We start from the raw sequence: 16,821 nt of genomic DNA on the forward strand, positions 1-16,821 counted from the left end.
TTGCCACTTACCTGATCTTACTTTTTTCTCAGTTCCACTGATAAATTCACCTTTGACTTTGAAAATCACAATGTACTGTGTAAATTTTCACTTTCAGAGGTCTGTGAATAATTAGGGCACAGACTTTTATCAGCTCCCACATAGCATATTGAACTTGTACAAGGTAGGACAGTAGATCTGGTTCTTCCATTTTCCAACCAAATGTCCTTTTTACTGATACCGCTGAACCAAACTGGGCAGGGCTGTAGGTTTGATCTTGATTGCCAGCTTCATTGGTTCATATGTGGAAAAGGAATCTGATACACAGCAGATGCTGTGATCAATTGGCTGTATCTGGTGTGGGTTAGGGAATGGGAAACAGTGTATTTGCCGTCTTTAAATTGTGTTTATAGCATAGGCAGATTTTAAATGATACTTTGCTTTGACAGTTTTAGCTTTAGTAGTTTTTAGTAATCCTTTATAATTTTTTTTACAAAGTACATTGAAACAACAAATAGTTTGATCTAAAGACTTTCAGTTTTAAGGACAAATATAAAGTCTTTAAAGAATAAATGAGATGCTCAGTGGTTAGAGCGTCGGCCTGCGGTCCAGAGAGACCCGGGTTCGGTTCCCTCTAAGAGCATGTACCTCGGTTGCAGTTTGTCCCCGGCCCTGGTTGGTCATGTGGGTGGCAGCCACTCGATGTGTCCCTTTCACGTCGATGTTTCTCTCTCTCTCTCTCTCCCTCTCTCTCCCTCCCACTCTATCTGAACAAAAAATGGAAAAATGTCCTCGAGTGAGAATAAAAAAAAAAAAAAAGAATAAATGAGAGCCCTGGCCGGTTTGGCTCAGCAGTTGGAGCATCGACCTGCAGACCGGAGAGTCCCAGATTCGGTTCCCGCTAAGGGCACATATCTCAGTTGCAGTTTATCCCCCGCCCTAGCTGGGGTTGTGTGGGTGGCTACCAGTTGATGTGTCTCTCTCATGTCGATGTTTCTCTCTCTCTCTACCTCCCACTCTCCCTCCTGCTGTATCTGAAGATAAATGCAAAAAAAGTCCTCCGGTGAGGATTAAAAAAAAAAAGAATAAATGAGAAATTAAATGTCAAGTTCTGATTTTATTGCCAAATAACTTTATAAGACACATATGTCAACTTTTTAAAAAAGGATACTGAAGTGGGAAAAAAAGATGCTGAAGAATCCACAAGTAACTGGTTAATTTTATAATTAAATTATTTAACACAGTAACATTAACAGTAAGTACGGACTGTATGTTCATTAATGTTTTCAGGGCAGGAGGTTTCTTGGGATTTTTTAATAGTCCTAGGTGATTAGGCAAATGTATACAGTATTGTAACCATTATTACATTAGAAATACAATGTTTCTATCACCCCAGTAAGTTTCCTTGTACCCTAATTAGAAGTTTAATGTAAAAATGTCCTTGAGAGCCCTGGCAGGTTTGGCTCAGCAGTTAGAACATCGGCCCACAGACCAGAGAGTCCAGGATTCCATTCTGCTAAGGACACAGTACCTCAGTTGCAGTTTGTCCCTGGTCCCGGTTGGGGTTCTGTGGGTGGCAACCACTCGATGTGTCTCTCGCATCGATGTTTCTCTCTCTTCCTCCCTTTCTCCCTCCCGCTCTATCTAAAGATAAATGCAAAAATGTCCTCAGGTGAGGAAATAAATAAATATCCTTGAGAAATATCTTTTGATTATCATATTTAACTATTTAAAGAATAAAAATTTGAAATATTACCATTTGCAGTATGGATGGATCTTGAGAGCATTATGCCAAGTAAAATAAGTCTGATGGAAAAGGACAAAAATCATAGGATTTCACTCATATATGGGATATAAAGCAAGAAGCAATAAATTAACAAATGAAACAAATAGAAAGGCAAACTCATAGATACAGACAACTGAATGGTAGTTGTCTTCCCCAGAGGGGAAGACTGGGGAGGACAAAGAGAGTAAAGGGGTTCAAATACATGGTGATGGAAGGAGACTAGTCTTCAGGTGGTGAGCACATAATAGAGTATACAAATGTATTATCAAGTCGTACACCTGAAGTTTATATATTGTTATTAACTGGTGTTACCCCAATAAACTTAATAATAATATAAAAGAATAAAAATTTATTCAAATGACATTGAAAATTATTTTAATAATTTCAGCATAATTGTGATACCACTACTAACCACACTGTTTCAAGGAAATTATAATTTCTGCTTCGTTCCCTCAAATACAAGAATACTTTAAGATAATATAGCATCATATTGAAGAGCTTTATCTTTGAATATTACAGAAGAAAATTCCACAAGACAAAGTGAGGATTTGGGAAGCCAGTTTACAGAAATTTTTATTAAACAGCAAGAAAATGTCACTCTCCTGTTATCTTTATTGGAGGTAAATAAAGAACCTTGCCATTTTTGTCATCATAATAAGCTTTTCTTTTTTACTCTTTGGGTAAAGCATCATATATATACCTTTGTAAAATAGTGAAATTTGTTTCATCCTTGCAAGAAATCCACATGCATGTTTTAAGAACTATATAATCTGTTATTTCAATTTTTGCAGAATACTTTTTTCTGGTCAGTAATAGTAAATAAGTTTGAGTAATTGATATCAACTCTAATTTTTTTTTTCTTAAAGTTTGCTAAATTTTTGTTGGTGGTTTTTGGCACCGCTGTTAAATTGAAAAAAAAAATTTTAATGTAAATATTTTAAATTCTTATATTGCAGGATTTTGATTTCCATGTTCGCTGGCCTGGTGTGAAGCTTCTAACTTCTCTTTTAAAACAATTAGGGCCTCAGGTGCAGCAAATTATTTTAGTCAGTCCCATGGGTAAGTGGCTCATCTTTCTTATATCATGTTGGTATTAAAAGTCAGGATTATTCCTAAAGAGGGGGACTGAAATGATGTGTTCATAAATGTTTATAATTTGAATCACTGTTTGTATTTTTGATCTGCCAGTATTTTTCATATGGTTATTTGTTCTAGGTGTTTCAAGATTGATGGACTTATTAGCAGATTCCAGGGAAGTTATACGTAATGATGTAAGTTAAATTTGAAAAAGAAGCCTAAGAATATGCAGCTTTGTTTTTCTCTCTTTGCAGATTAAATATTTGTTGACCCTTAGTCAGAGTCATAAGAAGTTAGATTTGGAAATTTGGGGTAATGACAATCTTTTAGACTTTTTAAGTTATATACAAGACCACATTATTTCTTTCCTATTTGTTTCCTGTGTATCCAGTATTTTGACTTAGACAAATGAGTTTACTATTCAAATGTGTGCTTTCTGCAAGGTTAGGATTTCTTTCATTATCTTCTGAAAGTCTGCCTCCAGAAAGAGAAGAGGAATCATCCCCATAGTGTAAAGTTTGTACATTGAACTGTGTTGCATTTGAAATCCTCACCCTCATTTGATTGAATACATATTTCAGTGGATTTTTCTTGTAATCTGTGTTTAACTATAGAGCATGATTATTTGCTCTGGAATGATTTTTCATTCTGCTTTCTTTTAATATTTGCATATAAGTTGAATATTTATATTGATGTGATTTTTTTTTCTTGAATATTTTTGTCTGTTGTTATCTACAACTTGATCAAAATTGAAATACTTTAGACAGCAATTGGAAAATATTTTTTAAATTAAATTCTAGAGCTGGGAGATCATGTCAAACTAATTCAATCTCCAAATTTACACTGAGATGCCCAAAACTCATGGAAACCAGTGACTTCTTTGTTAGCAGTGTCTTACTCATCTTTGTATTCGTGGTCCCTGGCCTTGTGCCTTTCTCATCCTAAGTGGTAGTAAATATCATTTGGATTGATCTTAGCATCACAACTGATTAGTGGCAAAGCAGACAAGAAACTGAAGTGCTCTTGACTTTTCTAGTCCATATAGACAGTTATTTTAGCTTTGTATTTAAAATTTTGTTGTATGTATGTCAGTTTAGTATCATAACATAGTAATGTAACTCATGAGAAGGACATATTTTATTCTTTTAAGAATTGCCTTATTTAAATGCATACTCATCTAGTAGGAATTTTGAGTATCTTTTCTTGACTAAAATATTACTGTATATCCCCCTGGCCAGTTTGGCTCAGCAGTCAGAGCATCAGCCCGAGGACCAAAAGGTCTTGGTTTCAATTCGTAGTCAAGGGTACATACCTAGCCCTGGTTGAGGTCATGTGGGAGGCAACCAACTGATGTCTCTCTCACATTGGTGTTTCTCTCTCTCTCTCTCTCTCTCCCCCCCTTCCTGCCCCCCCTTTCTTTCTCTCCCCTCCCCCCCCTTCCACTCTATCAAAAAATCAATGGAAAAACATCCTCTGGTGAGGATTAACAAAAAAATAAAATAAAATATTACTATACATCTTAAACCTAACCTTGTTTTTCTGCTCTGCTCTTGGCCTTCAGTTTAAATAAGATGATACCATACAAACAATGAGTTCTTCTTGGATTGCTATTAGTGTCATTACCATTTATTTTCATTTTCAGAAACAAACATTTTTTTGTATTGTGTAAACCACAATATCCTGGTTTTTTTAATATACCATTTTCTTTAAGTCTCTACTGTTTTTTCCTGCTCCTAACCTTGTTTATGTTGTTTTTCATTACATTTACAATTAGAGATTAACTTATTTTTTATATGCTTTTATTGATTTTTCATTGATAGAGGAAGGGAGAAGAGAGAGAGAAACATCAGTTGGCTGCCTCCTGCATGCCCCTTACTGGTGATCGAAACTGCAACCCGGGCATGTGCCGTGACTGAGAATGGAACCTGAAACCTCTTGGTGCATGGGATAATGCTCAACCAACTGAGCCACACTGACCAGGGTGGGATTAACTTATATTTTTGTTGTAGCATCTAAATTCTTGGTTTTTACATGTTGTACAGGCATCTTTTCTTTGATTTCAGTAGGCCTATTTATTTGAATATTTGTTTGGATACTCAGTATTGTAACATTATGTAATGTTACATAATTAGCAATTTTCAACCTTTTTCATCTCATGGCACACTAACTAATTACTAAAATTCTGTAGCACACCAAAAAATATATTATATTTTTTGCTGATCTGACAAAAAATAGGTATAATTTTGTGATTCATTGACACTGAACAGCAATTGTGTTGACAGTTGTCACATTTTTCTTTTTGACAGTGAAGAGAAAAGAGGTCAGTGCCCCTGGCTAAATAGTCAGGTATTGCATGTTTTAAAAATTCTTGTGGCACACCTTCCTTTGTGTCGATTTGGCTCAGCAGTTAAAGCGTCGGCCTGCGGTCCGGAGAGACCCGGGTTCGGTTCCCGCTAAGGGCACGTACCTCGGTTGCAGTTTGTCCCCGGCCCTGGTTGGTCGTGTGGGTGGCAGCCACTCGATGTGTCCCTTTCACATCGATGTTTCCCTCTCTCTCTCTTCTTCTCTCTCCTTCCCACTCTATCTATACAAAAAATGGAAAAATGTCCTCGGGTGAGGATAAAAAAAAAAAAGAACTTAAAAATAACATATGCATATGTGCATAGTAAATTCTTTTTTTTTTTAATCCTCACCTGAGGATATTTTTCTATTTATCTTCAGGGAGAGAGAGAGAGAGAGAAACATCGACATGAGAGGGACACATTGACTGGTAGCCTGCCACACAACCCTGACCAGGGCTGGGTATGAACTGCAACCGAGGTGTGTGCCCTTGGCTAGAATCAAACCCAGGACTCATTGATCCGTGGGCCGATGCTCTACCACTGAGCCAAGCTGACCAGTGCTTGCCTTTCTCATCTTAATGTTGAGACTTGACAGGAAAATAAGTAGAATAAACCCAATAAGGCCATGGGCATTTTTTTTGTCTTGTATGAATACTTATCTGCCCAATACTGATAGCCAACAACTAATTTGCTCTTGGGTACTTTGGAACTACCTATTTGCTATTTCTTTTCCTCTTAAGTAATACCTTCTTTTTTTATAAAATATTTGTGTCTCTAAACATCATGGTGTGTTGTTGGGCTCTTAGGGACTCATAAAATACTTGTTGTTTAATAGTGAAAGAAGCAGAAATGGGTAACAGTGAGTTTTTCTTGAATAATAAGGGGTTGTAGAATATGTAAACAAAATCCAGCATTACAGGGGCTGAGAAAAGCTTAAAGTCAGAAGCAAAAACTTCTGTGAATTGTCTCATACCAGATATGCCATTCATGAGGTATGAATTCTCATTTTCCCCTATCAACTAAGAATTGAGTTTTGGGAATTTGGAAATTGTAAGAATATCTTAACTTGTCTGCTAGAATGTGATGATATTTGTTGATTTATATTCTTGAATTCACAATTTCATGCAATTTCTATTGTGAAGCATATGCAGAGGCATTCCTGAGACAGATATAATCATACTCAACTCTTACACCACAATGAATGTTGCATAGTGATTGATGAATATGCAAGAATTAATGTATATTTATGTTGTACGTTGAACGAGAATTGAAATAGGAATTAGTAGACATGGATTCAAGTCTATGATCTGTCCTTGTTTTTCTTATTATAAATGAAAGGAATTGGACTTGTGAAATTCCTACCACTTCTAAAATTCTGCGTTTTTTTTAAAAGTAATTTTAAAATGTCTTATAAAAGTTATACTCCACTAAACATTATCTTTCTTCTCCATAAGGGTGTCTTGCTACTACAGGCACTAACAAGAAGCAATGGAGCAATCCAGAAAATTGTTGCTTTCGAAAATGCTTTTGAAAGACTCCTGGACATTATTACAGAGGAGGGCAACAGTGATGGAGGTACAGTATGAAAAAATTGATTTGAACAGATTCATTCCCTTTGTGCTCACTAAATTGTTAACTTCTAGAGACTACAATTGGAGGGAGAACTGAGGGCTCTTATTTTATATTCTTTCTTTCACTATGATGGTGAAAGGTATATGGATTTCTTTTTATGTATTCTGTTTGATATTTGTTAGGCTTCTGAAATATAGGTTGGTGTCTGTTATTATTTCTGGAAAATCTCAGGTATACCTCTTCAAATACCTCTCTGCCACATTTCATCCTCTTTCTAAAATCAGGTTCAATTCTCTGTCATCTGATTTAACTCTCATCTATCATCTTACTCTTTCTTCTGTGTTGTCCATCTTTTTGTCTTTCCAGGCTTTATTCTGGATTATTTTTTCTGACTTGTTTTCTATTTCAACAATTTTCTCTTAATTTATATTTAATTTGCTAGTAAATGTGTTCATTGAAAGTTTTTTCCATTTATATTGAGATATAGTTGACATATAGCACTGTATAAGTTTAAGGTATACAACATAATGATTTAATCTACATATATTGTGCAGGGATTACCACAGTAAGTTTACTTTTTTTTTTCTTTTTTAATCCTCACCCTGGACACCTTTGCATTTATCTTCAGATAGAGCGGGAGGGGGAGAGGGAGGAAGAGAGAGAGAGAGAAACATCAAGTGGTTGCCACCCACACAACCCCAACCGGGGCCGGGGACAAACCGCAACCAAGGTACGTGCCCTTAGCGGGAACCAAACCTGGGACTCTCAGGTCTGTAGACCGACGCTCTAACCACTGAGCAAAACCGGCCAGGGCACCACAGTAAGTTTAGTTAACATCCATCCCTTGAGTTTTGTTTTGTTTTGTTTTTTTAATCCTTACTCAAGGATGTTGTTTGTTTTCTATTGATTTGAGAGAGAGAAACATTGATCAGTTGCCTCCCATATACATCTGAACCAGGAATCAAACCTGCAACCTAGGTATGTGCCCTGACCAGGAATGGAACCCATAACTTTTGGTGTACAGGACGACCCTCCAACCAACTGAGCTACCTGGCCAGGGCCATCCTTTGAGGTTTTTTTTGTTTGTTTGTTTTAAATCCTCACCCAAGGATACTTTTTTTCATTTATCTTCAGATGAAGTAGGAAGGAGGGAGAGAGAGAGAGAAACATTGATGTGACAGAGACACATCGACTGGTTCTCTCCCACATGACCTCGACCAGGGCTGAGGTCCGAACCACAGCCTTGGTGCCATGACCGGAATTGAATCCGTGACTCTTTGGCCCACAGGCCAATGCTCCAACCACTGAGTCAAACTGGCCAGGGCCGTCCTTTGAGTTTTTAATGTTTCTTTTCTAGAAGTTCTGTTTGGTTCTTTGGTAAACTTGCTGTGTGGTTTTTTTATAATTTCCTTTTCTCTGCAGCAATTTTCAACTATCTTTTATTTCTTTGAACATAAGAAACAATTATTTCATAATCTCTGATAATTCCAATATTTTAAGTCTTTGTGGGTCTGGTACTTTTGCTTTTTTTGTTTTTCCACATGGTACAATGTTTTCTGAGTGCATGGTTATCTTTGACTATGTACTGTGTTGTACTTAACAAAATTTTTTATGGGAATTTGAAGACTAGGATGAAGGTAATTTCTTTCAGAGAAAACATATGTTTGGTTCTGCCAAGCCCTGGCGGTGCAATTTATTTGGGATCACACTAATCCAGATTCAAGACTTGAGATTTCCTAGATCACTCAGACAGTGCAAACCTAGACTGCAAGATCTATGAAGACTAGTTAACTTTTGGTTATTCTCACCCTGAAGATAAAGCACTTTGAAGTCTCAACTTGCTAGGTGGAGAGTTTTGTGTTAGATGTCCTTCCCACCTTGTGTATGCTCGTGGCTTTGATTTATTTTTCTTTGCCCCATGAGACTGTCTAAATGAAAGTTTTAGCTTTTTAAGATTGAGAAATGTATTCCCAGCCAAAAAGTGCTTTATACTTGTAACCTCTCCAGATATCTATTTCTCTTCAGTTTTAGCCTGTCAGACTATCAACTTTTCATTGCCCCTAAGGAGAAAATGAGTTTTGTTTTGTTTTTCCCTTTTGAAAATGAGTTTTGAGGTTTTTTTAAAATATTTTTTCTTTATTGATGAGAGAGAGAGAGAGAGAAACATCGATAACAAAGAACATCGATTGGCCGCCTCCTGCATGCCCCCAACTGGGGATCAGGCCCACAACCTGGGCATGTGTCCTGACCAGGAATCGAACCGGTGACCTTTTGGTGCATGGATCGATGCTCAACCACTGAGCCACACTGACCAAGCAAAAATGAGTTTATTTTTATTCACTGAACTGGGATTAGCCACTAGAGTAGTATAGTCGCCAGTTGGCTATATGAATCTGGAGGAGAGAGCCAGCCTGGAGGTAAAATTTGAGAGTCTTTAGAATATAAATGATAGATAAAACAAAATTAGATAAACAAGAAAGATTAGATGAGTCACTTAGGGTGAATAAAGAATGAGAAAGAAAGTGCTAGGACAGAACCTAAGATATGCCAATAGTTATAGGACAGTAAAGGGGAGTAGTTGGTAAAAGAGACTGAGAAGGAAAAGGCCGAGAGCAAGAGGAAAACTACATTTTTAGAAGGATAAGGGAAGTGGGTAGCACTGTTAGATGTTGCTGAGCTATCATATAAGATAAGGATAGAAATGTACTTATGGGATTTAGAATATAGACATCATTAGTGACCTTAGGGAGAGCAGTTGGTATATAGTGTTTGCCTCAGAATGCAGATTGCAGTCTCAGAGAAGTGAGTTAGAAGTGGGGAAGTAGAATAGTAAATAAAACTCATACCAAGAATTTAGAAAAGGCAGGGGAGAGGGGTAAACAGGAACTGGAGGTTGACACAGATATTTTTTATGTTCTTAAATTTTTTATTGACATGAAATATTTCAAACATCCAGAAAACAATAGAAAATAGCATAACAAACACTTTTGCACCTATCATCCAATTCTATTAAATGCTTACATTTTGCCATATGTGTGTCAGGTTTTTTTAAAGAAATAAAACACAACAGATAATTAAGTTCTTTATATAATCATCCTGATATGTTCCTTAACCTCCCTTCTCTAAGATGACAGTATTCTGACTTTGTTTTTTCTTCCTATGTGTGTGTGTTTTCATACTTTCAATATATATTTGTGTGAGTCTATATACACACATTATACATATATATTCATAAACAATATATAGTATTCTACTGAATATAATTTTACATCTTGCTGGGGTTTTTATAATTTTTTTTCCTTTATTGATTTTAAAGGGAGAGGGAGAAAGAGATAGAAACATCAATGAGAGAGAACATCAATTGGCCGCTTCCTGCATGCCCCCCACTGGGGATCAGGCCCACAAACTGGGCATGTGTCCTGACCTCTTGGTGCATGGGTCTACACTCAACCACTGAGCCACACCAGCCAGATACATCTTGCTGTTTTTGAGATTTATTTATGTTGATATGTGCTACTCTAATTTATTCATTTTGAGTGCTGTATGTTATTCTGTAGTATGAATGTACTGTGATCTATTATTTTTTTATTGAGTTGACAGGTTGTATGTGGTTTTTGCTAATATAAACTGTTGTGAAGTCTTTATATATCTACCTGTATAGGAAGTTTATGTTATATACCTACAAATAGAATTATTCTTTTTTCATCTTTACCATATATTGCCATATGGCTTTTTAAAGTGGTTTTATCAATCTATCCGCCAGCAGTGTTTCCAAGTTTTCCGCTTTTTCACATCCTTGTCGATTCTTGTTTACCAGTTTGATGGGTGTGAGATGGTATCTTATTAAGATTTTATTTTATCTTAGAGATTAAGCATATTTTCATGGGTATATTTACCATCTGTTTTTCTTTTACCGTAACCTCTTAATTAACTACTTGCCCATTTTAATATAAAACCATTTTTCCTTTTCCAGTTGGTTACTGGGAGTTCTTTATGTATTCTGGATACTAATCCTTTGTTGATTATACATCTTCTAGTCTGCATATAATGTTTCTATTAAAGGTGCCCGGCTGTTGTGGCTCAGTGGATTGAGCGTTGTCCCATGGACTGAGAATTCCCGATTCAATTCCCAGTCAGGGCACATGCCCAGGTTACAGGCTTAATCCCCAGTGGGGGTCTTGTAAGAGGCAGCAGATCAATGTTTCTCTCTCACATTGATGTTTCTATCTCTCCGTCCCTTCCTCTCTCTCTAAATAAACATTTAAAATACTAATAATAATAATACTTTTATTAAAGTTTAAATTTGTAATATGATCACTGTTTTATAGTTTATGTTTTTCTGTCTTGTTTAAGACATATATCTCTAACTCAAGGTCATAAAGAGAATTTCCATCATTTTCTTCTACTAAAGACTTTCAAATTTTGTCTTTTACATTTAATTAATACAGATTTTGCATTTGAACAATAGTATGAGGTTGTATGTGTGAAGGTCTGTTTGTGAGTTGTCTGTTCTGTTCCAATACTCTATTTGTCTAGCTTTATACTGAAATAACATTCAATTACTAAAGCTTCATAATAAATTCCTATCTATTAGAATAGAAAAAAAATCTCCTATCTTGGCTCTTTTCAGAATTGTCTTAACATGCCTTTTCCTTTCTGTTCTTTTATTTGGATGAAACTTGTTTGTAGTCAAGTTCTGTGAAAATCCCTGTTGGAATTTTTATGAGAAATATATTAAGTTTACAGATTAAGGAGAATAGTCATGTTTACTGTATTGACTTTTCTACCCATAAACCCTGCTATATCTCTTAATTTATTGAGATGTTTTGTCTTTTAGTCATGTTTAATAATTTTGAGCAAAAGAGTCTTATACTTTTTTTTTTAAATCCTCACCCAAGGACATTTTTGCATTTATTTTCAGGTAGAACGGGAGAGAGGGAGGAAGAGAGAGAGAAACTGACGTAAAAGAGACACATCGACTGGTTGCCATCCACATGACCTCAACCAGGGCTGGGGACAAACCTCATCCCTTACTGGGTACATGCCCTTACTGGGAACTGAACCCAGGACTCTCTGGTCCGTAGGCCAACGCTCTAACCGCTGAGCAAACCAGCCAGGGCTCTTATACCTTTTTTATTAGATTTATTCTTAGGCATCTTATAGTTTTTGTTATATGAATGGGATCATTTTCTATTACATTCTCAAATTGGTGGTTACTACTTGATTTTTGTATGTTGATTGTATATTCAATCACCTTATTGAACTATTAGTTCTAATGGGCTTTTTATGTAATCACATTTTCTAGAAATCAGAGTAATCTTTTTATCCCTTTTCAGTTCCTATACCACTTTTCTCTTTATCTTAAAGCATTAATTAGAATCTTTACAATGTTGACTGTTGCTGACATTAGTGAGAATGTTGATGCTTTACCATTAAGTTTGATTTTTTTTTTTTTTTAATCCTCACCCGAGGACATTTTTCCATTTTTTGTTCAGGTAGAGTGGGAGAGAGAGAGAGAGAGAGAGAGAGAAACATCGATGTGAAAGGAACACATCGAGTGGCTGCCACCCGCACAATCGACCAGGGCCGGGTACAAACTGCAACCGAGGTACGTGCCCTTAGCGGGAACCGAACCCGGGCCTCTCAGGACCGCAGGCCGACGCTCTAACCACTGAACCAAACCGGCCAGGGCAAGTTTGATTTTTTACTAGTGTTTTTATCATGAATGAACCTTGAACTTTAGTAAATGATTTTTTTCCCATATCTTTGGAAATTATCAGATCATTCTTTTTTAATCTATGGGGCTTTTTCTTTAAAATTGGAGAGACTCCAGTCAACATAAGCAAGGGGTGAAGGGGGAGCTGCAGGAGAGAGAGAATGATCAGTCAGTGGTATGTAATACCTGAAAAGGGAGGAAGGAATGAAATCTAGAATAGAGGAAGGAATTGGCTTTTAAGATAGGAGAAAAAGGGGAGTTGAATGGAAGGAAGATTCATATTCAAAAATGAAAGAGGAGGACACAGTTAATAATTAAAGAGAAGGTTTAAAAAATTATCTTTTCAAAAATAGGAGAATTAGTTGACTGTTTTAATTAGGAAATTTCCTGACAGGGATGAAGGCCTCATTAATGGTATTTAGCATGATTTTACAGCAGTGCAGACTGCTTAATTATGTGATTCCTGCCCCCTCCTCACCACCCCAAAAACTCAGCTAGCTAACTAGGTGAAGATGTAGGAAAAAAGCCAGACAGGTGATTTTTCACAGTATTATGCCTTTTCTAAGAAGGTGCTATGAAAAAACAGTAAGATGAGAGTTTAGCATATTATCAATAGAGTGGAAGAAATGAAGATCTATATAATCTTATTAGGTAGGGAAGGAAATAAAGATGGGAGGTTTCTAAAAAGGGAGAAAGAAGACTTGTTGATGGGCTAAAAGTCTCAAGAAAGCCATAAAACAGATGCCTTGAGAATACTTGAGCTGGAAAGATAGGAGGTTTTAGTAACAGAGTGAAAATTATCTCTGACAATGACACCAAGGAACTGAGAGGTCCAGGTATTAGATTGGTTGTCATTGAAATCAGAATCAATAGAACAGCAAATTTGGAGAAGGAAGACTTTGAGTAAGACACCAGCGATGTTTTTAGTGAACAAAGAGTGGTGACCACAAATTTGTTACATAATTATAAGAGATAGTATAGCCAGATGGCCTGAGCCTCAAGGGAACAGGAGATTTTTTTTTTTTGAGAGGGGAAAGGAACTATGATCTCTGGAAAGTACAATGTGCAGAGAGGATCATAGATTCCATATCCTGACTCTAAGGTACATGGGATTGAGCATGAATTGCTTTTACTTGAGAGCATTCCAGGGCAAGGCAGGTTCTTTAAAGAGAAGAAGCATTTCATGAAGTAATTGAGGGTGTAGCATGTTTTATTAACCAATATTTGGGAGTTTGAGGAAGCATCGTGAAAGAGTTTGAAAGGAAATTAAGTGGGAGAGGAAGCCCAAAGTATTCTAAGATGAGAAAATGGAAGAGCATAGATAACCAGAGGTGCATATTTTCAGAAGAAAATTGGATTTTAAGGCAAGGTGGAATTACCTAGTCTTACAGGTTGCTAAGACAAGTTCCAGTAGCTCCTTGTAACTGGTACTGGTCCTCAGATCAAGAATTCATTTTGCATACCGGAAGGAGGGTCTGCCAGTTATAGTGAGGGCTTTGATATTCTGTTTCCTCTAGAGCCTTCAGATGGTCCTAATGGCAAATCTTATTTAATGGAGATTTATGGTCCTACATAGGAGACAGATATAGTGGTTCCTCCTCATGAGGTGAGGATCAGTCACATGGTTCAGCAACATGAGGTAAGGAAGACTCCAATTTGGAGAGATCAGGACTGATTAAATTCAAGACTCTCGAAAAGTATTTAAAGTGTGCACCTTAAACATTTAAGTTAAATATAGTAAAAAATTTAATGTACATTTTTATACTGATCTTTTGAGTTAGAGCCAGAGCTTTTTCTTTGAATATAGGTCTGCTGATTAGAGTTTTTCAACATCTTTCTTGCATATGTCACACCTATAGTACATCATGTAGGATTTGCATTTTGGTTTCTTTTAAATGGAGTATAGGATCTATATGGGTTTTTACAGTTACTTTCCTTATTCTAGATTTGTGTTACCCCTGCATAACACAGTCATTTTTAATGACTTGCTCTTACTGAGTTTTGCCAAATGCAAACTTAGTTTTCTCAAAAACAGCTCTGTTGTCGTATTTTGGCAGTTTACATAATAGTTAATTAATAACCAGTGCAAATAGCACGATACATTTGTGAACAAAAGAAATTTATTTTTAGGTACAATACCAAAAGCATGATTCATGAAAGAGAAAATGATAGGTGGGACTTCATTAAACTCGAAAATTTCTCTGCAAAATACACTGTGAAGAGAATTAAAAAGAGACTTCTGGTCAAGATGGCAGTATAGGTAAATGTACTGGCCTCCTACTCCTACAACCACATCAAAACTACAACTAAACTATAGAACAGCCATCCTTCAGAACCACCTGAAACCTAGCTGAATGGAAGTCCTACAACTAATGCTAAGTGATAATAGTAGGGAAAACTGGGTGGAAGAGAGTATATGGGAATTCCCTTTATTTGTTGTTCAGTTTTTTTGTAAACCTTAAACTTCTCTAAAAAATAAAATCTATTAATTTTAAAAAATCAATTTTTGTAAACACAAAGCTTAACTAGTAGGAGCAAAAGTGTAGATGTACTACGCAAAGCAAAAGTGTAGGTGTACTATGCAAAGGAACTACGCATCCAGCATTATCCATATGCTTCACAGAGTGAAATAGAGATCATTTGTTAAACTATCACTTCATAAAGTGGAGATTCGTAGTTGGAGAGCTTCAGCTATGATAAAAGTGTAACCTGTCATGTGGATGAAACTGCCTTGGAGAGTGGTATGTTGTAAGCAAAAAAGAAAAATTGGAGAACCAGAGCCATGAATGATAGGAAGGAAGCCTGAGGAGTGGCCACAGATCCCTAAGGAAAACCAGGAAAGAGCAAGTGTTCTATTTTTTTTTTTTCTCTATTGATTTGAGAGAGAGAGGAAGGGAGAGGGGGAGAGAGAGAAACATCAATTGGCCACCTCCTGCATGTCCCGCACTGGGGATTTGGCCCATAACCTGGGCATGTGCCCTGATTTGAAATTGAACTGGCGACCTCTTGGTGCATGGGTTGATACTCAACCACTGAGCCACACCGGCCAGGCAAGAGCAAGTGTTTTAGAAACCAAGGGAAGAGGAAGTTTCCAGGAAGAAACAGAAACAACAGTGTGTAGTGCTGCTTAGCGTGAAGAAATTATGTTTAACCTGGGATTTGAAGAAAAAACATAAATTACTAAGGTAACTCAAATGTGCATAGTTGAACATAGAAGTCAAGAGAAGCCAGTTTGGCTCAGTGGTCAGAGCATTGGCCTGCGGACCAATGAGTCGCAGGTTCGATTCCAGTCAAGGGCACGTACCTCGATTGCGGTTTGTCACCGGCCCTGGTCGGGTCGTGTGGGAGGCAGCCGGTCGATGTGGCTCTATCACATAGATGTTTCTCTCTGTCTCTCTCCCTCCCTCCCACTCTATCTGATGATAAATAGAAAAATAGCCCCGGGTGAGGAATAAAAAAAAAAAAAAGATCTTTAGAGGACCTGAGAAAGAGCACACAGATCGTGGTCGGCAGGAGTTAGAACAAGCTCTCTGCTTTGCCTTACTGAAGAGATGTTAAGCATGGAGATTTCAGGAGATTGAATTTTCCTTCAGGTTTTATCAGCCTTAACACTTCCATTTTACATTCTTTCCTCAGGTATAGTAGTGGAAGATTGTCTGATTTTGCTCCAAAACCTATTAAAAAACAACAATTCCAATCAAAATTTTTTTAAAGAAGGCTCATATATTCAACGTATGAAACCTTGGTTTGAAGTTGGAGACGAAAATTCTGGCTGGTCTGCACAGAAAGTAACGAATCTGCACCTAATGCTACAGGTATACTGACCTTAGACATCGATGTGGTAGGCATTTTGAGTGATCCTTTCAAAGAAAAGTAAACCGCTTGTGTTTGATAAATCCGGGATGTTTAGTAGATTTAAACAGGCTTTAAAAAATATTTCCTTTTAATATGGAGATTGATCCCCCTCACCCCTCTCCACACACACTCATATACACACTCATCACTCAACTTCAGTAATTATTACATCTGGCAATTTTGTTTCTTTTTTTTTCTTTTTTTTTAATTCCCCTCTCTTGCCCTGCAGGATAATTTTAAAGCAAATCCAAACATATAGTTTCTGGATGAGTTTTATAACAGAGGTTAGTCGGTTATAGTATTGATTTGAAATTTTAAAATGTGCTGTTTCCATTAAGGATCTAATATAAAATTTAATATTAAGAATATTAAGTTCAGCCCTGGCAGGTTTGGCTCGGCGGTTAGAGCGTATGCCTGTGGTCCAGAGAGACCCAGGTTCGATTCCCACTAAGGGCGCGTACCTCAGTTGCAGTTTGTCCCCGGCCCTGGTTGGT

General features: G+C 36.9%; 1 protein-coding gene across 6 annotated transcripts in view; it reads left to right on the plus strand.

Moving 5' to 3' along the window:
- USO1 (USO1 vesicle transport factor) overlaps positions 1–16,821 on the plus strand; it is a 79,880-nt gene that overhangs the window by 31,189 nt on the left and 31,870 nt on the right. For all 6 annotated transcript variants that reach the window (XM_036261100.1, XM_036261089.1, XM_036261135.1 and 3 more), the window contains 5 exons: positions 2,285–2,385; positions 2,722–2,824; positions 2,981–3,036; positions 6,639–6,759; positions 16,109–16,287. In XM_036261100.1, the coding sequence (XP_036116993.1) occupies positions 2,285–2,385; positions 2,722–2,824; positions 2,981–3,036; positions 6,639–6,759; positions 16,109–16,287 (560 nt within the window). The remainder of the gene's footprint in view (positions 1–2,284; positions 2,386–2,721; positions 2,825–2,980; positions 3,037–6,638; positions 6,760–16,108; positions 16,288–16,821) is intronic.

The sequence above is a fragment of the Molossus molossus genome, unplaced genomic scaffold (genome assembly GCF_014108415.1).
Source record: "Molossus molossus isolate mMolMol1 unplaced genomic scaffold, mMolMol1.p scaffold_m16_p_1, whole genome shotgun sequence".
NCBI classification, from domain to species: Eukaryota; Metazoa; Chordata; class Mammalia; order Chiroptera; family Molossidae; genus Molossus; species Molossus molossus.